Consider the following 23,622-nt stretch of genomic DNA (forward strand, 5'->3'; position numbering starts at 1 on the left):
AAGTGCTCCTTCCACCGCCTTATTACCTCCTCAGTTGAGGTCAACAGTGTCCCATCCTTACTGTACACAGCTTGGATGGTTCCCCGCTTCCCCCTCCTGAGGTGGCGAACAGTTTTCCAGAAGCACTTTGGTGCCGACCGAAAGTCCTTCTCCATGTCTTCTCCAAACTTCTCCCACACCCGCTGCTTTGCCTCTTTCACGGCAGAGGCTGCAGCCCTTCGGCCCCGCCGGTACCCTGCAACTGCCTCCGAGTCCTCCGGGATAACATATCCCGGAAAGACTCCTTCTTCAGTCGGACGGCTTCCCTGACCACCGTTGTCCACCACGGTGTTCGTGGGTTACCGCCCCTTGAGGCACCTAAGACCCTAAGACCACAGCTCCTCGCTGCAGCTTCAGCAATGGAAACTTTGAACATTGTCCACTCGGGTTCAATGCCCCAGCCTCCACAGGGATGCACGAAAGCTCCGCCCGGAGGTGTGAGTTGAAAGTCTGTTGGACAGGGGCCTCCTCCAGACGTTCCCAATTTACCCGCACTACACGTTTGGGCTTACCAGGTCTGTCCAGAGTCTTCCCCCACCCTCTGACCCAACTCACCACCAGATGGTGATCGGTTGACAGCTCTGCCCCTCTCTTCACCCGAGTGTCCAAAACATACGGCCTCAGATCAGATGAAACGATTATGAAATCGATCATTGACCTTCGGCCTAGGGTGCTCTGGTACCAGGTACACTTATGTCGAAAATATTCATGGTAAAGTATGTCGAAAAGTGATAAAATGTCATAGTATAGTATGTCAAAAATGGTCATAGTATAGTATGTCAAAGTGATAAATGCCATAGTATACTATATTATCACTTTTTTATTTTTGTATGTCGAAAAAAGTGATAAACAAGTAATAGTATAGTATGTCGAAAAAAGCCATAGTATAGTATGTTGAAAAAGTGATCTAAAAGCTATAGTATGTTGAAAAAAGTGATAAAGTCTTAATGTAATAGTATAGTATGTCAAATAAGGTCATAGTATAGTATGTTGAAAAAGTGATTTAAAAGCTATAGTATGTCGAAAAAAGTGATAAAAAAAAAAGTCTTAAAAATGTAATAGTATAGTATGTCGAAACAGGTCATAGTATGACAAAGATTTCATAATATGCATGTTTTTGTGGTGGGAGGAGGCCCACACAAACTCTACTTACAGACACCATGACCTGACTGGGAACCAAACCAGAAACTTTGACATGTCAGTTCTCAATGGGGCAACGGTGCTTCTCACTGAGCCACAGCACTGTAGTCTACAATGTGGAAAAAGTGACCAAAGAGTTATATTATAGTGTCGGAAGAAGTCATAATGTAGTGTCGAAAAAAGTCATAGTACAGTATGTTAAAAATAAGTGATAAACAAGTCATAGTATACGAAGTGATAGTATATTGTATCAAAAAAAGTGATAAAAGTTATAGTATATTTAAAAAAGTGATAAAGTAATAATATAGCATGTCGAAAAAAGTGATAAAAAAGTCGTAGTATACATGGGTTTCTCGGCAACGTCATCACTGCGTGCGCACGCAACCGGGGGGCAGAAAGAAGACGTGTTTTGTGCAGCTAGCTAGCTAGTAGCGGCATAGCGTAAGTCAAAATGCCAAGGAGTTGTTGCGTAGTTAATTGTACAAACAGAGCCAGTGATGGGTGCCTGATGTTTAACATACCTAGGGGGAAGCATGCTTTTGCCAAAAACCGGCGGAGGTTATGGCTTCAAGCCATAAGAGGGGCAGATTGGGGTGATATGCAAGAGTCAGGCTCCCATTGTATCAATCAGAAAAGTTGCAGCTTGTGGTTGTTCAGCTAAGTGATATCTACCTGTCAGGGCTGTGGTACTCGAGTCCGGACCATAGACAATTAAAGGTCCGGACTCGAGACAAGTTTAGACAGCTAGCTAAAGCTACGCCGATGTTTTTCTAACGTTAGCGCAACAGTGTTAGCCTAGCCTACTAGGTAAATATTACGACTGCCTTCGGAGTTTACTATATCTGCGTCCACGTTGCCAACATAGGACCTGTGGCGTTAGTGCTCCTTTTGTACATAACTTTATTGAATGAAATATTAAGCTTCGCTCCTCTGAGATGGGTGGGTTTTTGTTACGTTACATACAAAGCTAACTGGCTATAGTTAGCCTACATTAGCTAGCGGACATTAGCTAACGTTGCCGAGACAGTGGCAGTAGAGCTTCGGCGAGCTAACCAAGACAGTGTTGTCGCCCTCTCGCCCACAATCAACCTCTGCTGCGAAAAACAATCAACCTGCAGCGATGTTTTGAAACTAACATATCGTACCTTTTCCCAGAAATGTGCACTGAGACAAAAATGCGTTTGCATTATCGGACCAGCTCACCGATCTGGCTTTCTGCCCCTGGTATGCTAGCCTCGTGAGACCGTCCTGATCTCGCGAGCTCCAGTTTTCCACTCGCAGATCAGTCTGGCATCTTGAGGCAGAGAAAATTTGGAGCCGTTAGCCAAACGACCGGGCCAATCAGCGTTGGTTTTGAGGTGGGTTAGGTGGTGATAGACAGATGGTTTATCCAATCAGCTAACCAGTATTTTCAGACAGCGGTAGCCCTAATTCTGTTAGCCGCTCGCTAATGCTTTGAACCTGAAATGGTGCTTTTTATTCCTAAATTCTCGTTACACAAACGGCAAATCTCCTTTACCGACATGTTGCTTGCATGCTGAACTAACGAGCTATGCTTTGCCTGCAGCAGCAGGGGCGGGCTTGTGGTTGTATTTTCATACGCTTCGTGGATCTGATTGGTTGATTTGGCCCGTCTATCACCAACTAGGTGATAAACAGATGGTTCATCCAATCAGCTAACCAGTATTTCCGCCCCTTCCCAAAAGTTCTCCAACGGAAAGTTCCCAGATGAATATGCCGATGCAAAGCAATCCATCTGGCGGAGTCAGGTTACTGGTATGCGCACGCACCCTGTAATGTTTGTAAACAAGAAACCCGTCTATAGTATGTCGAAAAAAGCCATTATAAAGTCATAGTATAGTTTGTCGAAAAAGTGATAAAACAGTCTTATAGTATATCTTTTATTCGGACATCCTGATTGAGCCCTGCACGAGACTGAAAACAACTTCATCACAACGCGGGTGACGTCACGAAGACTCAGCTGCGAGACGAGTCGTGTTACCAGACGGACAGACATCATGGTGAGCTCGGACTGTGTTTAGCGTTCACAAAAACACTCCCAAAAGTTAGCTACAGATGTTTTTACTGCGTGTTTTATTGTTTTTGGACAAGTTTTAGGTTCTTCGAAGAACACGCTGTAACATGCGTCTAACTAACGTAGCTAGCTAGCTTTTTTTTTTAAACAAACTTCACCGACTAGCTTTCTTTAACATAGCATTCACGCTAGCTAACGTTATCATAACTAACGTGAGAAATAACGTTAATGAGGAGAAACGATAAACCCTAATAACCTTTTGAACTCAGAGTTTGTTTTCTAGAAATACAGTAGTGCTGTGTGTATCTAGCTAACCTGGGAATTGAATGTATGACTGACCAACATGTCAGCCTGCTTATTTCCATCTGCTGAATTCACATCCAGTCGGAGGACATTGGCCTATAAAACCTGTTCACTGACACCACCGACAGCTGATTAGCTATAACCTTTATGGACACTGTTGAAGTATATTTTCATGGTTCATTTCTGTTAATGCTACAATAAAAGTACGTTTATTTTAGTTATAAAATTGCCATTGTCCGCCGGCGAGACTCTTTTTAAATGCAGTATCAATTGAGGCTGCCCAAGAAAGATCCAGTATATATGAATCCTAGACCACTATATAGTGGTTTAAAAACATTACAACTCAAATACCTTATATAACTTTATAAAAACAAAGCTTCAAGAAAATCCTCAACATTTCTTTTGAAATTTCTCCAAGGTTATGTGGAAATGTATGGCTCATATTCCCAGCAATAATCACAAAATACTCTTCTGTTTGCAGTATACATTGCTCTCAGATAGTATGGTTTGCATTGTATGGTAATACTGATAAACACTACTATGTAACCATGCTGCAGTCAGAACATTGTTTTAAATCAGGAACTAGTTCTACAATGTGATGTGTGACAGAGTTTAGAGTCTCGGTTGCATGTGTCTACTGCCTTTTAAAGCTGTTTAAGAACTACAAATTCCATTCAATTTTATTTATAGTATCAAATCATAACGAGTTATCTCAAGACACTTTACAGATAGAGTAGGTCTAGACCACATACTATAATTAGAGTACCAGAAATTCCAGTAATTCCCCCAAGAGCAAGCATTACTACAAGCAAGTTTTCAAAAAATGTTGCAAGAATTGATCAGGATGATAAAGTGATTTTGAGTGAATCATTCAAGGCTTTCTTCTCCAAGGCTGATACAGTTCCTTGTTTTGCTTTGCTCTTGGAGCCACATATTTACTTTACATTAACACAAGTCACTGGAGACCTCGGTAACACCATGTCCACGCTGCCAAATTTGTGAAGAGTTCTTTGTAGTTATACATGCTCTTCTCAAATACTGAGATGTACGGGCATGTGACGCATTGTATTATAGGATGGTCATGACAAGTTCAGTGGCAGTTTCTTACACATATAACTAGTTCTGTAAATGTATGAGGCCTGGTGTATTTTGATGTCTATCTTTTTCTAGCAGTGAGGAGCTACAAATGAGCAAACATCCAGGCCACAAATGAAAATCATCTCATGCTTCATATTAAAGTCGCACAGAGGAGCATGAACCTTTTGCCGTAGGCAAATAAAACCTTCAGGAATGTATCTTTAGTCATTACTCCTCTTTAAAAATTCCCACTTAGCTGCTGTAACATTTCAGTGATAAATAATAAAGGGACCGACTATAAAGTAATTCCTATGCTATGTCCACTGGCCACTTGTAGCATTTCTATTCATTTTTGTAACTTGCTCTAGGCGACAGCGCAAGTTAAATACCCAACATTTAAAACTTAAATGGGATTTCACATGCAGTAAAATTTCTCATGTAAAATGTCTTCAGTCTCTTAATTTTCTATGTAAGCAGAGTGACAGTGTCTCAGCAGGGGTTTCCCGCAGAGCAGTGCCTCACTGAAATCATAATGGCTCACATTAAATATCTGAGTTTTCTAGAGAGATGTTCATACATGGTTTAGTTGCTGTGTATTGATCGAAAGATCAAGATCAAATGTTTAAAGTCCAACATGGTGGTGGTGTAATGTTTTCTAACTTCTCTACAGGAGTTGACTCAGCAGGTAGAGAGGTTGATTTTGGGGTATGTTTCTGGTTGGTTAGCAAGTCTGATGGGGTGTGGTCTCTATTGCTTCTTACTCTGTTGCTTGTCATGCTGTCATTTAACTAGTCAGCAGCAGTTTGAGCTGCTTCTTTTTAGCAGTTCAAACCCATTTAATAAAAATAGTATCTTTTTATAGTGCTGTAGAAAGAATAATATTGTTCTTTGGTTGATTCTCCAGAATGAAGATGAAGCTCACCGTGCCACTTCTACTCCTGGTCCTGCTCTCGGTCACAGGGCTGAGCCGAGCCCAGGTCAAGACCTCTCTCCTGGATTTGACCGACAACATGTGGGGCATCCTTCCCAGTCTCAGCCGCCCAGCAAACCACAGCCGCATCTTCTATGCAGTGATGTTTGATGCAGGGAGCACAGGGACACGCATCCACATCTACACCTTCATCCAGAGTGACTCAGGTAATATTGGAGAGATTACTCTGACCGGCTTTCCTCTGCTCTTTTACTTATGTTATCATACCAGCATCCAGGGTGAGAGGCAGGTTAAATCATATGTGTATTTACTTTGGGGCTGGGCGATATATCGATATTATATCGATATCGTGATATGAGACTAGATATTGTCTTAGATTTTGGATATCGTAATATTGTGATATGATCATAAGTGTCTTTTCCTGCTTTTAAAGGCTGCATTACAGTGAAATGATGTACTTTTCTAAACTTACCAGACTGTTCTATTATTAATGATTATTTATCTAAAATCTAAGTGTGAAGATATTTTGCGAGAGCACCAACTGTCAACTCTAGAATATATTGCCACAATATCGATATCGAGGTATTTGGTCAATAATATCATGATATCTGATTTTCTCTGTATCGCCCAGCCCTAATTTACTTCACTAAGTGCATCATGTAATGTATTTACGTGGCCTGAGATCAATTGATTTACAATGCAAACAGCATCCTCACAGCCTCTCAGTTCTGTATACTTGTACATTTTCACCTCAGGGGACATAGGTAATACTCAACTTAATTTCAGAAATAATCCTATTTTGTCAGATATTCAGCAAATGTATGCTAAGCAGATTTAGGCCTCTTAATGCTTTTAATAGCTGCTGCATATTTGATGTGGGCTGATCTTGTATCTTTTAGAGCTGCCTGTTTTGGACAATGAGATGTTCCATTCCGTAAAGCCTGGTTTGTCAGCATATGCTGACTCCCCTGAAATGGTGAGTTCAATGTCAAATCTAATTGTTTATATTACATCGAAGGAAAAGGTCAGCTGGCTCTACATTGTATTCAGAAACACTGCCAGAAGCCTCCATCTGCAGAAAATCACATTGCTAATGAAAGTAAGTAGGAAGTGAGAAAAGCAAAATGACAAACAAGTGAATATTCCGCAGCCTGATATGTAACACTTCAGTTTTCTCAACTCACCCTGTTGTCAAAAGACAGTTCTGAGTGGTGCTGGTTTTGTAGTGAGCATCGGTGTCTGTTTTTTTTAAAGGCTGGACACACAGTGAGGATGTTGTTGAAGGTGGCCAAGAAGACTGTGCCTCGTCTGGAGTGGAAGAGAACTCCACTGGTTCTCCGAGCCACAGCTGGACTTCGGCTGCTGGCTGCAGAGAAAGCCCAGCTTCTTTTGAAGCAGGTAAAAGGGTGCATTGGTACTGAGACATGACGTACTGTTAGGACCTCTGTAACGTAGAGTGCAGTTCTTTTTTATCATAAGGGAGTTGTTTGGTGCTACATTATCTGACACTTTCTAGGGAAAGTTCAACCTCTTATCCAGGGAAGGAGCAGGCAGAAGGGGAAAGAATATTTTCAGCGTTATGGCAGGTGGTACATAGACAAGAGAAAAAGTATTATCAGAGTGGTGTGAGCTTAGTGTGGAAGGCTCTTGTGGAGGGGATAAGATGGTAATGGATGGCCCTGGGGCACCTTGGAAGATAAATGATACTTTGTTAATCCCCCTGAGGGAATTAATTAATCCCTTCAAGTGGAAGGCATCTCTGTATGAGCCACCATTACAGTAGATACCATTAAGGCCATTTCTCTGCTGCTTTTCTTGGTGTCCTCATGCTCTCATTCTCTCTCTCTCTCTCACTCACTCTGCCTCTCTTCCTCTTCTTCCACAGGTTCAACATGTGTTTGATGAATCTCCTTTTTTGGTCCCAGACAACAGCGTCAGCGTAATGAACGGCACAAATGAAGGTAACGTCTTCCCACCCTCTGCCCTGACAAGCAACACATTCGTCAGGTTATTGCAGCCACTCATGTTCTTTCTGTAGCACTTTGTAGGTGGCATCAGTGATCCATCTGCCCTACTTTATGTGTGCTGTGCCATTTCCATGAGGCATCTTTTGTTGACTGCAGACTTTCTACTAAATTGCAGCAGATTATTGCTGTCTTTTATGACGATATTTAAGAAAATTAAATTGCTCTTCGCCACAAAGTTGTTGTGACCTTAAAAGTCTGTAATTATATGGTGAAAAGTTGTTATTGTCTGTTGTGCCACAGTGTAACTGATTTGTCAGCAACCTTGTTTATAGAATTATAGTTCCTACTCCTGTGTTTGCACGTTTGTATATGCTGTAACCATTGTAATTTCTGTGAAAATCTGTCGTCAGCTTTTCTAAAATTACCTTGTGCGTTCCACCTGAAATGTCCGTTTTCTGTTTCTTGGTGTGCTTATCTCTTTAATGTAGGAATCCTGGCTTGGATATCTTTGAACTATCTGACAGGTGAGTACTGTAAACTCACATCCGAATTTAACTTAATGTCTGAAACTATCATGGTGTCTTATTATAGACCCTGCTTCACAAATACAGGCTGAATGCTTCCAACTATGATTCCGTTGCCTCAAGGGGATAGCTCTGATCATTATCAGGCTCCGCGCTGGAATATTTACTTATGGGTTGCACATTCTGTGTCAAATAGGCCTTTTGAAGATAGTATCTAAGGTATAACTGATTAGCGCCTCTCTGTTGTGGCTGCTGGATTAACTACGGAAATGTTTTCAGGTCACCTGAATGCACAAACCAAGAAGACAGTGGGAATCTTGGATCTGGGAGGAGGATCCACGCAGATCACCTTCCTGCCAAAGCTGAGGGTAAGTCCTTTGATGGCATTCTTAGAGATAAACTCTTAAGTGATTAGTAGCCCACTATATATCCTTTTATATTTCACTGTAGAAAACCATTGAAAGTGTTCCTGTTGATGATTACGTTGCCAGATTCGACATCTTTAACTCAACATTTGAATTGTATACTTACAGGTATGGTTTATTAAACACAGTAATTCTACATTTGAATTATATCCGATTGCATCAAATCACTTCCTGATTTAATCTCTTTTCAAGGTCATTTCCATACATTTTTAAATTGACTTTTGGTATTGACTGTTACAAATGCTAGTGACTTTGTTGTTGTAACTTCAGTCTGATCTGTTTTTAATTAGGAAAACCTCTATTATCTGCTCAGTCATTAGAATGTGAATAATAAGCATTTGTTTGGCCTATTTTCAGTCTGTTCCTGGTTGGTTTTGTAATTATATCACAATCCTTTGACTTCATCCAGCTACCTTGGAAATGGACTGATGGCAGCGCGACTGGCCACACTGGGCGCTTTGGGTGCAGAAGGTACTGTACACAAGCAAGAGTTGCCATTAGCTGTGTGTGTGTGTGTGAGTGCGTGGGTCTCTGAAGGATACTAAGACACAATGAGTCAGTTCTTAGTGCTCTCTCTGGTGTTGTTACCTTCCTGCCTATTTTTCCAAATACTGAGCAAAGGATGTAACGAGAGATGGTTTTTTTTCTGGGATGTAATTTCAAGTGAGATCCTGAGATTAAACACAGAAGGACTTTGGAGAAAATTGTGTTAGTGACTGAGTCAGTCTCAGACCATGGTGACCTGGCATGAAGCCGTTGAGCCAGTTAGAAGATTAAACAAGTCACGTCTGTGCTCTAACAGGGTTGGAGTGGCGGGTTTTTAAAAGTTCCTGCCTGCCAAAGAAGTTCAGGGATGAATGGAGATTTGGAGGGCTGACTTATCAAGTGAGCGGGGACCCAGATGGTAAGATCCTATTTATACTTCAAGTTGAGTAAAACCAAAGATACTGTACTGTATGTGGGAATCAACATTTTTAAACATCCCTGTGCATTTTATTGTGATGAGGTACAACCCGGGATTTTCAGACTACACACATCCAGAGTAAATCAGAGTATGTGACAGATTTGAGTGAATATAAAAACTGAACATTTTGACTGCAAGCAAACATCTGCAGTTATGATTATGAAGCCCATTAGAATGGATGAATTTAGCATAATTTCATAATGTGGTTCCAGCATTTAATGCATAATTCACATTGTTTTTTTCTTTTCCAGGTTATGCAGGGTACAAGCTTTGTTATCAGGAAGTACTTAAAGTGGTGAAGGGGATAATTCATCAGCCGTATGAGCTGGAAGACAGTAACGTGTTCTATGCATTCTCCTATTACTTTGACAGAGCTGTGGATGCAGGCCTTATCGGTTAGTACACACACCCTCTGTACACACCTTACATAATTATACAGACCCAGCAGGATGTTATTACCCATTCAAATGCAAGACGGAGGCAGAGAAATGTGAGTCATCTGCACTTGTCTCAGTGGATTTGTCGAACTATAGGTGTGTAGTTATTAGAGAAATTGCTATCTTCTGCCAGTCCAAGCTGAACGGGCACATCTCTATTATTAGTATCATGGAAGTGGGCCGGTAGATGTTCTCTCTTAATGAATGGTATAGCATTAAAAATGTGACCCCAATCACTTCCTGTTGCAGATGGGGTCCGAGGAGGGATGCTGGAGGTCAGAGACTTTAAGAAGAGAGCTAAAGAGGGTGAGATGAATAAAGCAATGCATCCTCACTATGACAGATCTACAGCTTCCCTGTACTTGACACACAGTGTGCATCTCAATAGTCTGGACTTGTGTCCTCGCTGCTATCTGAAATTCGGTCTATCAGCCGAATACAGATGACAACCTAACAGACACATGAATTCCCCTTTTTTTCTGCTCAGTGTGCAATAAGATGACCAAGTACCCTCCCATCAGTTCTTTCCTGTGTATGGACCTGACCTACATCACTTGTCTGCTCAAGGATGGATTTGGCTTCAAGGAGAGCACTGTGCTGCAGGTGAGCATTACACAACCCAATCTACAGGGTTTATGGCATTGCTTTTATGGAGGCAACAGATGGAAACTTGTAAGGCTTTATTAAATCAACTGTGTCAGAAGTTGTGTAGCTCAGACTTAAGAGTTGTATGAATCATACACTTGCATAAAAAGACACGAGCATGGTTACGTTTCAAATAGCCTCAATTGAGCATTTGTTAGTATCATTAGATAAGGAGACCATAGCATTGATTGCTGCGAGTTATCCTTTTCTGTCACCCGACATTTGCAAAAAACAAATCGTATATATTTTTTTTTAATTCTAGTACACCCTTTGACATAATCACCTAAAGAAGTGATACTCCAGATCTAAAATAGGAGCACAATTCATGCTAAAGGAAAGATTCTACACAAAAACTGTTAACTTTTTTTTATTTCAATAAATATAAAAGGCATTTGAGTGATTTGGTGTTTTTTTTACCCTCCTAGTTGACCAAGAAAGTGAACAACGTGGAGGCAAGCTGGGCATTGGGCGCCACGTTGGACCACTTTCACAACCTGAAGATCCACTGAGAAGGGAGGAACAGCCACTGCTGATTTAGGTGGTGCTCAATAACAAACACGGGTAACGTCGTGCACTACCTTATCTAACGGCCCCAGACATCTGCAGTGTTCCATAAGGAAGGAGCTAACCTCATGAATAATTCTTAATTTCTCATGAAGTGATTATTCTCAAGTGGTGATGTATCGAGCTGTAAATGAGCAACATGTTTCCTACTCCGAGAACAAATCAAGCACTGGAGGTTGACATTAGAGTGAAAGCTGTTACCCATAACACTCAGTTAATGCAGCTTTGGGCCATTACTGGATACACGATTAGTTTGAGATAGATGTTTTTAACAGGGCAGCCTGGCTTGTTAAGTTGGTTGTGCTGTGACCAGTGTTTACATGCAGCAATGTGATATACTGTGCTCTGGTAGTTTCTAGTATCAAGTGTTTGGTAGTTAGTAATAATGGGGTGTACACATGTCTGGTACATTTAAAATTAAAATAAAAAGACAGTCAATCATATCAGCAATTGAAGTTATAAAAAAATAAGTGGCACTCATTTTCCGTTAGAGAATATCATCACTGCATTTCAACCCCAGACTGCTGTTTACAATGTTAATGCAAAGAACATATGGACATTATATTTTCATAAACTTTGAACCCGTCTCAGTATTTCTTTGGGAGTATTTGTTTTCAAAAACTAGAAAAAAAAAAGGTCGTTTGTACAAACTTTGCCATTTGACACTTGTCAAAATAAAACCATCATCGGTTGCTAATTACAAATATCTACAGGGGTGAGAGTCAGCAATTCATCTATTTACAAATGAGATGTCTGCGTCCAATGTGACTGTCAGTCTAGCGCAGTGTGTGACATTTTTCATAATGGCAGACTACAGCAGCGCCACCACATCTTCTCCATATGCATGGTCTTCTGTTGTCATGGTCACCAGTTCATGTGGCTGAGAGAGAACAACCACTGAGTCGGCAGAGCCTGGAGGGAGGGGGACACAAAGACAAGTTCCAAGAGAAACTATCTGGGAACATGAATGCTGTCTGAAAGGGAGACTCCTGTCCATCTGTGTGTACCTACAGTCATTAGGAGACCAAGCACCTTTCAAGGCCAAAAACACTCTAGAACATTTATCCTTGAGTTTCTGCAAGCTTTCACCTGGTTATGCCTTTTGATTTTAATGTTGACAGGCCAATTTAGGAAGCTGAAGGACATGTACTACTGAGCCTATAAAGTATTCCGTCCAAGGGGGTCAATACTTATTTTCAGGCATTATATATGGACTTTAAAGGACAATTACAGCGCAAAATGAACCTAGGGGTTAATAACATGTGTACCGAGTCGACCGTTCTCTGGGATATGTTTTCATGCTAATCGAATGCGTCTCTAGCTTGAAACAAGATACTGCTGATTAGCTTCTAACGCTAGCCTTCAGGGCAGAGAGTAAATCGCTATTTCTACAACACTAACAAGGCTCAAAATAGCACCCCACTTCCAACGGTAGCATAATAAGGCTCCCTACATGTGAACTGAAGCATTGAGAACTTTGTAAGCGTACAGACAGTTTATTCAAAAGAGTTTATAAAGACTGTAGATTTCATTTATACAGGCAGGCGCCATCTTGGGAAAACAGTCATGACCAGACGAACCACGAACACGTTATTAACCCCTAGGTTCATTTGCGCCAGAATTGTCCATTAAGCTCCGAGAAATGGGAACAATTTCAAACAAGTGTGTTGAAATTGATAGATAACATGCTATATATCCCAAAATGTATGTTAGCACAATATAATGTACAAAAAATACTCATTAAATAACCATTTAACTGTAGACATATTCTAGTACATGGGTGGACAAAATGACACACAACACGGAGTAAATAACAATTAAGTAAAGATCTGTGTTAGCTATTTTGTTGAGACGGCCAGAGGTGTTGACTGAACTCTCTTTTGAAGTGTTGTTACAAAAAATACTCTATTAAGTCACAGGAACCCCAGTCAGACAGAGAATATCAGTCAAAAAAATAAATAAGACAATAAATTAAAAGAAATAAAGTATATGAGAAACACTACTACAATTTCTGATAATACCACCAATGTAAATTCCCAGTGTATATTGGAGAAACGGCCTGCCTAGATAGATAGATAGATAGATAGATAGATAATAAAATCGTAGTGGGGTTGGAACCAACTTTTCAGAGTAACAATTTTAGCCAGGACTAAGACGAAACGAGGCAGGACTGACAGAAAGACGGTTTGTTAAGCAACCTACCGACAAGCTGTGGGATTTCAACGTGGACAGTGACCGTGGTTACCAAAAGACTGACACCAGCAATGATTCAAAAACACTTCACAGGACATTAGCAACACCACAAGTCGACTCAGCACCTCTGACGCTGACACAACACTGTAAGCTTCACTATATTATTGTTGTGACATGTTATTTAGTCCACCCTGTATGTATTGGGTTTTCCCTGCCAGTGTGTGTAAAAAAAAGGCATACCAGGTGATCTCAGCATGGCATGGTGAAGATTCATGGGTTCAACAGTTGTTGTCATGGTGACCATACCATCTCCATTTTCGCCGTCTGCCTCCAGCAGGCTGCTTTGTGTCAGAGCCTCTCCTGTCAGTCACAAACAGACAACCAAACCTTAGCTTTTCCTACAAAAGTAGCAACACTACTTAAACCACCATCCTCAAAGGATATACAGAAAATAACGTACAGTAAGTCTGAGAAGTCAGTGTTCAAAGCTGAAATCTGCTCATTACTAAATTTAAAATTACCTTTGACGCTTGTGTGGAAATATTTTTGTTGTTGTTTTTCCAGGACTGTAGTTATTCCAACACAGTCGATTCAATAATTCATCCAGTAACTCAGAAAGTACCCCTCTGTTGTGAAGCAGCATCTTCCTTTGCTCTGCTTTTACAAAAGACCAGCCTATTTGGGGAGACTGACCCGAATAAATCTGCTGTTTATAATTAGAGCTTTGGCAGCGCTTCCTCTCTGGTGCTTCCCCACTGCTACACAAATGTGACAAGTAGGAAAATGCGCTGTCTACTCTCAATGTTTCACGCCACAAAAAAAAAAAACTCATTTAAGCTGATCTCGTACAATTAGACCATATGTTGGAATGTAAAAGAGCTCAATGAGAGATGCTGTTAATCTGAAGAGGTTCTGAAACTGATACTAAGAATAGAGGCAGGAGTGAACTTGGGTACATTTCCCACAGCTGCAGTGGGAAATTTGTAAGCTGATGGCAAAAAGACATGGAAGCTGGAAGACATGAATTTGAGTTACTGTGCCACTTTAACTTGGTAAATACATACTTTTCAGACAAATCTGACCCCATCACAAGACGCCCAACGGGCCTATTTCTGCAGTAGAGCTGTGCTGTCTCTGTTTTTCCTGAGATATGTGCAGTCTAAAACAATTCAGCTCATTAATTATTCAAGAAATGTTTCTAAATGTAACAAACCAACACTATCTCTATGCACATTTTAAAATGTATGGGCTGCTTGAAGCTACATAATCCAAGGTGTGTGTGTGTGTGTGTGTGTGTGTGTGTGTGTGTGTGTGTGTGTGTGTGTGTGTGTGTGTGAGAGTGAGTGAGTGAGTGAGTGAGTGAGTGAGTGAGAGAGAGACCTGTTTCTCTGCTTTCACTGCTGAGCCCGTCCTCTCCGTGTCTCTTCCTCATGTGGACGTTTCTGCTGCCGGACTGAGAGAAAGTCTTCCCACAGATCCCACAGTGATGAGGCTTCTCACCTGAGAAACACAAAAGAGATCCTGTGATCCCGTCTGCGACTGATACGGGATGCATCTCTTCAAAGCAAATGATGATATACTGTAATCTGTCCACCAATCACTATAAAAAGCGCTCAGCTGTTAACCCTGTCCCACTCACCAGAATGTACGAGCATGTGTTTTCGTAGACTGGAATACTCTGCAAAGGATCGGCCACAGCCATCTGCTTCGCACAGAAAAGGCTTCTCTCCTGGAAAAACACACACACACACACACACACACACACACACACACACACACACACACACACACACACACACACACACACACACACACACACACACACACACACACACACACACACACACACACACACACACACACACACACACACACACACACACACACACACACACACACACACACACACACACACACACACACACACACACACACACACACACTTGATCTCTACAATAGTAAGAATTAATATAGTAAACTTACAGAACTCATGTTGACAGCTGACCTATTTTGACGCACAAGAACGTAAAAAATGTAATCTCATTTCATCCAACTAAGTGGATATTATAGTGCATAAAAAGGTGTTCTTCCAGACATATGGGCAAAATATAAAACACTGTATAGTGTAGCTGTAGTCTAACTGGTCGAAGCAGACGGTGGAACAGGCCATCAAAAATAATCTTAAGGTCTCCCTAAATAAAATATGACCTAGTACCGTTACTTATTGCAGCAGTGAAATGGAGGCGCCGGCGCTGCCGACTCTTCAAATCTCCGGCCGTGACTGCACCAAGGAAGCATTAAATGAGCTGAGCCAAATGGCCCGAGTCAGTTATTGCTTCTAGCGTGTTTGGGCCGTTATACACAAGTATCTCCTGCTCCCCACCTGTGTGTATGCGTCTGTGGTTCTTCAGGTTTCCAGCTGTGGTGAACTTCTTGCCACAGTTTTTCTCCTTGCAGATGAAGGGCTTCTCGCCGTTGTGAGTTCTCATGTGAACCTGCAGCCTCTGCAGCACGTAGAAACTCTTCCCGCAGCCCTCCGCGCCGCACCGGAACATTCGGTCATTCCTGGGAGCCGAGATAACCAAACAAACAAAGCCTCGGTGTCTCCCGTGCGCACGTTTCATTTGCAACAGCCCACCACAATGTCAGACAGGGCAACCACAAATAGATTCCTCCTGCTCCTGCAGTACAAATACACACTTCTTTCTGAGCCTAAACAATCTGTGGAAAACACTGTTCAATCACTGCTTTGACTTAACTGTACGAAATATGAACGGCGCTCATCCAACACAGCTGTCTTTATGATTGATGAACAGTAAAGTCAACACTAAACATACCACTTTCATAAACTAACTTAGTCTCAAAAGCTGGGCAAAACAAGGCAAGATGCAAGCAGTATTTACTCTGAGGTTTACATCAAATAAATCCTATTGTCAGTTATATTATGAATTTTGGTGTAGACAATAAAAATGTCTGACGAAATCTAAATTGATTTTCTTTGCCTGCACACTTTTCATGCACGGGGGAACAGACGCACTTTAAAGCAATACCTTCTGTTTCAGACTTCAAACATCTGTTTAGCATTTTGGTTTTACAGGCAATAATAGGATACTTAAAAGCTACCGTGTGTAATAATTTGTATAAAAAGGTTGGAAACTGCATTAGCCTGCAAGCTTTTAAATTTGGTAAATGTTTCCACATAAGCCAGGATTTGCACAGGGTTAAATATTTGTACTTGTGGCAATGGCATCTCGTTGGGACTGCTGTCTGAATCCATGATCTTCCCTGGCCGTGTGTGTGTGTGTGTGTGTGTGTGTGTGTGTGTGTTGGGTCACCTGTGTGTTTTGAGGTGGTATTTGAGATGAGCCGGCCAGGTGAACGTCCTGCAGCAGCCCTCAAACGAGCAGCGGAGGATCTGCTTGGAGAGGGGGCGGTTGGTCCGAGACGCCAGCTCTGGCTTGTCCCTGTCTGCTGTCAAACTGTGTGTGTGGTCACCTAGGCAACCGAGAAGAGGAGAGTGAGCGGGGTTGTGCAGAAAACAATACAGGAGGGCCAGGCGGCCGGCCTCTGGAGCCCGGCTGTATAAGCGCTAATCATCGGGTATTGACTGAGACCTGACCAACAACTGCAGCCAAAAGAAAACCACCCGAAGCTGAATGCAATCACTCGCTTTTCACCTGCCTGGACTCCCCGCTTTGAATGCCTGTAAAAAGGTCCAATTTTGCATACGGCGTGCCGGCAGTAATGCACCTAAAAACTGATACCCCACTGCTCATCTACAGCAAGTTAGTAGGAGGGCAGCCATTACACTGGCTTTAATCCCGCACTGAAACCACTTAGAGTCTCCTGCAGACCTATTATTCAATAACGTACAAAGTATTTTAAGCCCTTTCCTAACTGGTGCACTAACTCAGAATAAGACCATATAAACCACGGTAGACAGACCCAGGTTTCGACGGGAGGAGATCAACTAGGAGCCGACAAAGGTGAAAATAAACGTCACTCTCATATCAATTTTAGGAGTTCAAAGATCAGAGCTGTAGCTAGGAGTCAGGGTTGCCTTGAATGTCATGGGCAAATTCTTTATCTCTCAGGCAGCCCGTAGAGGGAAGTTAAAAGTGGTTGTGATGAAGTCCTGACTCCTGGTGTGGGTCAACAGCTTGCTGCAGGAAATGAACGTTTGTCTTGGGTCAGAGCAGACAGCTTCACAGTTGAGAGAGGGAGAAGAGATTAAAGGGAGCGAGCAACAGGTTAACCCTTGGGTTGACTTTGGGTCACGTTGACCCGTTTTCAATGTAGAAATAAGCGCCGAAAATGTGTAGAAGAAAAATTTTACAATTTACAAACGTTGGAAAAAGCAAAAACAAACTGGGGGAAAGGCGTCGAAAAGGTAAAAAAAAAAGGTTGCCGGGAAGACAACACAAGGGTTAAGATATAATGTCGGCAAGCGGAGAAGCTGCAGTAAACGACCCTCGACAATCAAAGCTGAATTTTGGAAACTAATTCTTTCAAACACATTTTCTATCATACTTGATTTGGAAACTTTTGGAATCTATTTGACTACAGGGTCAACATTTTGGTTAACAGCTATCAGACATTTTTCTTGGCTGGGAGCAGTTGCTATGCAACCAGGGAAAACGGCCTAAAATGCCCCCAAAAAATAAATACAAATAAGAATCAAATAAATAAAAAATAAAAAAAAACGTACGGCTCAAACAAACACAATATAACACGTTAAATCAGTTAGCTTTAGAGGTGCTGTTTCTGATCACCTGTGTGTCCTCTCCCCTGTCACGTCTTTCTGGTTACTGCTCTGTTCTTTCCTGTTGTCTAACCTGTGTCCGTCTTTCTGACCACTGCACACGTGTACCCTCTGAAGCCTGCATTAGTCATACTACTAAATACGCATTAAAATCATCACAGACAATATGTGCTGAAACGTGATCAATGTTTCACCATAATGGGCCATTTAGACCGTCACTTGATATTTGCAGTCAGACTTGCAAACTCCGTTTAGACGAAGTTACTAATGCTTTTTGATTTAGAGACTTGTGATGAGAAGTGTTGAACACAGTTTCAGTCGGTGCTGATTACACTTCATTCTCATCTCGACGCTGACCTCATTTCTCTCCTTTCAGTCTTTGATGCCTGCTATAATAAGTAGAACAGCCAATGATGTTGTCTTACCATAAACACGCGCAGCTTCCTGTACACAGCCTTCATTTCGTCTTTAAATTCTCTCTCTTTTAATCTTACATGACATCACAGACAGGCTGTAATGCACACGCCACTGGCACCGCACACATCTATAAACAGCATTATTATATTATTATTATTATTTATTATGAAGTGCCTGTTTGACTTTACTGTCCGGTGTAAAGGAACTCTAAGACAAAGTGACTTTTACCGTTACTGACGCTTGCAGCTCTGGCGTCCTGGCTGGCCTTGGCATCTCTGGCAAGCTGTGCCCGCGTGGCGGCAATCAGGCTGTCGTGTGCCAGCTCCTGTACCCGCAGATACCAGGGAGCACTGCCATCGATCCCATAGTCCCCCGATGAGACCCCCTCATCGTCATCCTCCCCGGCGCCATCTGCGGCGAAGATCAGGGACTCTGAGGAGGCTGTGATGCCTGAGAGGGAAGAAAAGAACCACTGTGAAACAATAACATTCAAAGCCAACGCAACATTCACCACGATCATCAATGGCCTCAGTCCCTCTAGGACACATTTATGAATTCATTATTGTCCTCCCATCACGCTCGGCAGTTTTGGGTTTGATGTTAGAGCTTTATTCTGAAAGGCTATGAGTATGCTGGACAACTCTCGAATTTCCCCACAGGGATGAATAAAGTATCTTCTATTTATCTACTGCATCTATCTATTTATCAATCACACATTGAAAAAGCACAAACACGCTAAAAAAAACAACAACAATCCTTTATTTAGGATTTGAATTTAATGAAACAATAGACAGAAAGTGATTCTGTCTGCTGAAAAGCCTTTTTCTATCCTTCACATTGCTCACCGATTCACAAACGAAACACAGCACACTGCACAAAAGGTGTAAGTTAATTTTTTGGCTCCCCTGCCATGGTCTGATGAACCAGGAGAATGGGCCTGCCAAGGATCATCACCCAATTTCTTTTTAGCGCTGTGTGTAGAATCGGGAGCCGTGCGAGACACAAGATCAGATTTAGTGAGTTTTAATTTAAAACTTCTCACTCTTTCAAAATGGTGTTTGAAATCCATCAGGAAGTGACTCATCTTACAGGAATAGGCTTTGGACTCCGTTAGCAGTTAAGGGTTGGTTTAGGGTTTCTTTACCTTTGGCAAGGTTCAGTAGTACGTAGGAAGTGCTGTCTGACTGTTGGAGGTCATGGAGGATGGGTGGGGGGCTGGGTGAGGCACGTGGATGAGAGTGGGTCTGGACCACTAACGGGCCTCGCTCTGACACACCTCCGAACTCAGACAGGGAGGGAGCAGTCTCAGGCTCATGGCTAAGGCCTCCTCCTGAGGAGAAAATCATTGTTTGTTAGGGTTAGTCCTGAATTAAACACTGCGCCGTATCTGCAAATTAATATTACAAATAATCAAACTTAGGATTACGCTGTCAAATAAGTGCATGGTAATTGATTGCTTTAGTGACGTGAGTGTAGATTAGCAAAAATATAAATATAAAAATAACCTTTTCAATTATGTAAAAGTAATTTCAGAAAATGTCACGATTCAATATCAAATTTTTAGGCTCACAATTCGATTCAAAAATCGATTTTCGGTTCAAAAAACGATTATCGATTCAAAAAACGATTCACAGTATGTAAATGTAGTTACTTTTCCCATGTGATTGCAGTAGACATACAATTTATTTAAAAAAAATAATTTTGTTTTTTAAAAATATGAAATCGATTTTTGGAATTCTATGAAATCGGTAGAGCTTGAATCGCGATTTGAATATGAATCGATTTTTTTGCACACCCCTAACATTTCTAAGGCTTCAAGGATACACATGATGAAATGTGTAGGAAACACTGAATATAAACACACATCTGTGTCTGCTTACAAGAAAACCCCGCAGGGCACCTTTAATATATAAATACATACAATAGCTAGGATTAGTTCTATCTGCACTGTCAAAGGTGCACTTTTTTTTCTCAAAGTAGGTTCACAGGGAATCATACACACGCAGCCAAATGATCACAGACACAATGTGTCATAAGGGGCATTTGTGCATCCAAACGGAAAAGCTACGGATGATGAAGTATTTTAAGCAAATGATAATCCTATTTTTGATAGCGGAGTCAGATGGAGTTTGTCAGATCTAAAAGGGAATCTTGATCATCCCAAGGACATAGAGAGGTTGTGAAAGAAGAACAATATCCACAAACCTAAAACACTACACAAAGTACAGGTACTCAGAGCCAGGGAATCTTTGAAACATTTAAAAAAAGATATACATTATTATTATTAATGTGTGTGAATGTGCAATAGTCTTAGTGACATAACAGCCTGTAAAACTAAATGCAGGTCTTCCAACGCATACACACACACACACACACACACACACACACACACACACACACACAGTATTTTTCTAAGCCTTCTCTACATATTCATACTATTATCTAGAAACTCCATACACACCTTACAATGTTTACATCTTTCATACATTATGGGCATTATTCAACTTTTAAAGTAAACCAGTTTAATGTCAGCTTTTTAACATCACACATTCACACTGCAATTTCAGAAATTGCATTCTCTACTTTGTCATGGACTGCTTCAGTTGCATTAAAAAAAAGCGGCATATATATTCCATGACTTGTACACTTTGATGCAGAACTGGGGAGCAGAAACAAGTTGGCAAACAACATGACAAACTTGTTAGCATAGCAAACAGTTGCTTATTAACTTATCCAACAGTTACGGAGCAACATTCTCATTCATTCGTGTTTCTGGCCACCTTTTAGCTCTGTTTTTGGTCTCTACCAACACCTGAGGGAAATATCTGGCTTTTTAGCTGCTAAATGCTTCACTATGTTCACCAGCTAGTCACTAAGTGTGTCTGTCTGCTGTTTGGTGGTGAGCAGGTAAGTGTACAGTTCATTTCTTTCGCTGAAAACAGCTGCCTGCAGCGTATAGCGGAGGGGGAGCTGCAGATTCAGCTGATACTTCTCTGTAGCTTCATCACTACAAGCCACCCCTTTCACATGGTCATTTGATACACACTGAGAGACGGGGCTCACGTCGTAGGAGCTGAAAAATAAATAAAGACGTTTGTGCAATGTTTATAATTAATGTTTATAATTAATGTTAATTTATTTTTATTTTATAAAATTAATATAAAAAAAAGTAACGTTCAGGAATCGGTATCGAAGTCCCGGTAGCGGTATCTGTACTGGTATTGAACATTTTTTAACGATACCAAGCCCTAGTGTCACCAGTTACCACATGTCACACAATACCACAAGTGATTTGTGTGTGAATCCTTTTAATCTCTAAATATTAAAGTGGCTATAATCAATGTTTTTACAATAACTATGACTTTACGACGCGTGACTTTAGACAGACAGCTTTATTAGATCTTGGTAGAAGCATTCTGCATGCTGATTGGCTCACTGACCCTGATTAGATGTACTCATTTAGGTATTTAAATTTGGTATTGAATGACGAGGCATTTTTCGATACTCCATACTTTAGAGGCAATTCGGTCGGTGTCTAAAAAAGTATAGAATTCGGTACCCAGCCCTAGGCGACACTGAAAATGAGTAAGCTCGGAATAGTACTGCTAGTATGTTTGACCTGTGGTGGACAAAAGCATAGCAGAGGCTGCTGACCTGTGAGCTCCAGTGGGCTGCACAGCGAGCTCTCAGCTGGAGACAGCAGGGGCAGGGGCAGGGGCAGGCAGGGGTGTTTGGACTCCGAGTCCTCCAGACCCTGCACCAACGGGATGGACGCGTTTTGCACAAACTGCACCAGCAGCTGGGAAGAGAAAAAAGAGAAGAGCCAAGCTCGTGTCTTATTTAAATGCATTATTCCAAGTCACAACAAAGTCCCCTGCCCCTGCAAATTAACGTGGGTCATGAAAATGATGCCAATACCTCTGGTTTGGAGTCGAGCTCATCAGAAAGCATGGGTCACCCTGTGCGGAACCTGCAGAAGGATAACACCGATCCATCAAAGGCACCCAAATTTGCAACGATTGGCACACGTCTAATAAAAAATAATTCTTACCTCAAATTTCACCTGCTAAATGTTGGATTCTGTGTCGGTCATACGGGGTGGGTGCAGGTTGTCTTTGTGTCAAAACCATCGCACAATCTGCGGTCAAACAACAGGACAAAACGTCAAATGAGCAAGTGGACGTTGAGGCTTCGCTAGCTGACAGCGAAGTCGCTACAACTTGACAATTAAATGCCAAAAACAAAGCCATCAAACAATGCGGCTAAATGTAGCTAAAGGTTGACATTAACTGCACCGCGTCAGTCTAAACTGTGGTGGATAAAACATGCAGATGACAGACAGTCTTGTTAAGTTAGCTAGCAGGGTTAGCAGTTACCAAACTAGCTACCGGGGCTAACACACAGATGTTAGCTGCTGCCCGGTGTCAGAGCCCGCTCGCTGGCGACACACTGTACGTATATTTTATGTAATTAAATCTTAAGTGACATGAAACTAATTAGTTTACCTTGTTATAGTTGTGTATCTGAGCTAAAGAGTGAGAGTACTATTCATCTTCTTCTTCTTTGAATACGAACGGTATGCTGGCATCCTTAGTGTTGCATTACTGCCATCTACTGGAGTTAGCTACCGCCTGCCCTACAGTGTCCATTTTCCACACAAGGATCCCATAGAGATGAGATATATATAAGGATCCATGATCGTCGACGCCACCCAGTGGTCTAAACTGTAAACTACAATTTAAGGCCTGACAAAATCGTTATTGCATCCATGGACAAAATTAACCCTGGAATCAGAAAATTATTGAGGCAGTATTGCTTATTGTAATCCATAAATAAATAAAAAAATGTATTTATTTAAATATAAAATATACTGACAGTTAGTGACCTGAGACATGTCTTATTGGTATTTTTTATTGTATTGAAATGTTGAGGTCTCTTGGGCAACTGTAATTGACAATATTATATGTTCATCTTAAATGATAAGAGCACTCTGTGTATTCTTATCAAAAGGTCTTGAAGACTGTTTTAAATATATTAATTGTTTGTTTGTTGGATTATGTCTTCACCAGAGCAGTGGTATACAGGTATATAGGCTAAAGCCAAGGCAGTATTCACCCCTTTTCTCACTTCAGTCAGTCAGTATCCTTATTTTAAAGCTTTCCAAGTAAGTGTAAAAACATACAAGGACAACTCTAGCTT

General features: G+C 41.4%; 2 protein-coding genes across 3 annotated transcripts; one reads left to right on the plus strand and one right to left on the minus strand.

Annotated features, from left to right (window-relative positions):
* The first annotated feature begins 2,992 nt into the window (after window positions 1–2,992).
* Window positions 2,993–11,644, plus strand: entpd5b (ectonucleoside triphosphate diphosphohydrolase 5b). Its single transcript, XM_028604429.1, has 14 exons — window positions 2,993–3,200; window positions 5,499–5,731; window positions 6,425–6,501; window positions 6,780–6,923; window positions 7,411–7,486; window positions 7,981–8,016; window positions 8,296–8,384; window positions 8,467–8,549; window positions 8,851–8,912; window positions 9,244–9,345; window positions 9,657–9,800; window positions 10,092–10,148; window positions 10,330–10,445; window positions 10,913–11,644. The coding sequence occupies exons 2-14, from the start codon at window positions 5,500–5,502 to the stop codon at window positions 10,994–10,996; spliced, it is 1,302 nt and encodes a 433-aa protein (XP_028460230.1). The 5' UTR covers window positions 2,993–3,200; window position 5,499; the 3' UTR covers window positions 10,997–11,644.
* On the minus strand, window positions 10,508–23,064 carry znf410 (zinc finger protein 410). 2 transcript variants are annotated; one of them, XM_028604427.1, is made up of 13 exons: window positions 22,929–23,064; window positions 22,475–22,561; window positions 22,342–22,393; window positions 22,078–22,222; window positions 19,568–19,753; window positions 18,652–18,873; window positions 16,580–16,739; window positions 15,628–15,809; window positions 14,884–14,973; window positions 14,625–14,744; window positions 13,766–13,919; window positions 13,485–13,604; window positions 11,876–11,963 (listed from the first exon to the last, which is right to left on the minus strand). In XM_028604427.1, the coding sequence occupies exons 3-12, from the start codon at window positions 22,372–22,374 to the stop codon at window positions 13,523–13,525; spliced, it is 1,374 nt and encodes a 457-aa protein (XP_028460228.1). In that variant the 5' UTR covers window positions 22,375–22,393; window positions 22,475–22,561; window positions 22,929–23,064; the 3' UTR covers window positions 11,876–11,963; window positions 13,485–13,522. The 2 variants fall into 2 exon arrangements, with proteins under 2 accessions (XP_028460229.1, XP_028460228.1); XM_028604428.1 differs by lacking the exon at window positions 13,766–13,919 and having other exon boundaries at window positions 10,508–11,963.
* Between the last annotated feature and the right edge of the window lie 558 nt (window positions 23,065–23,622).

This window comes from Perca flavescens, chromosome 18, assembly GCF_004354835.1.
Source record: "Perca flavescens isolate YP-PL-M2 chromosome 18, PFLA_1.0, whole genome shotgun sequence".
NCBI lineage: Eukaryota > Metazoa > Chordata > Actinopteri > Perciformes > Percidae > Perca > Perca flavescens.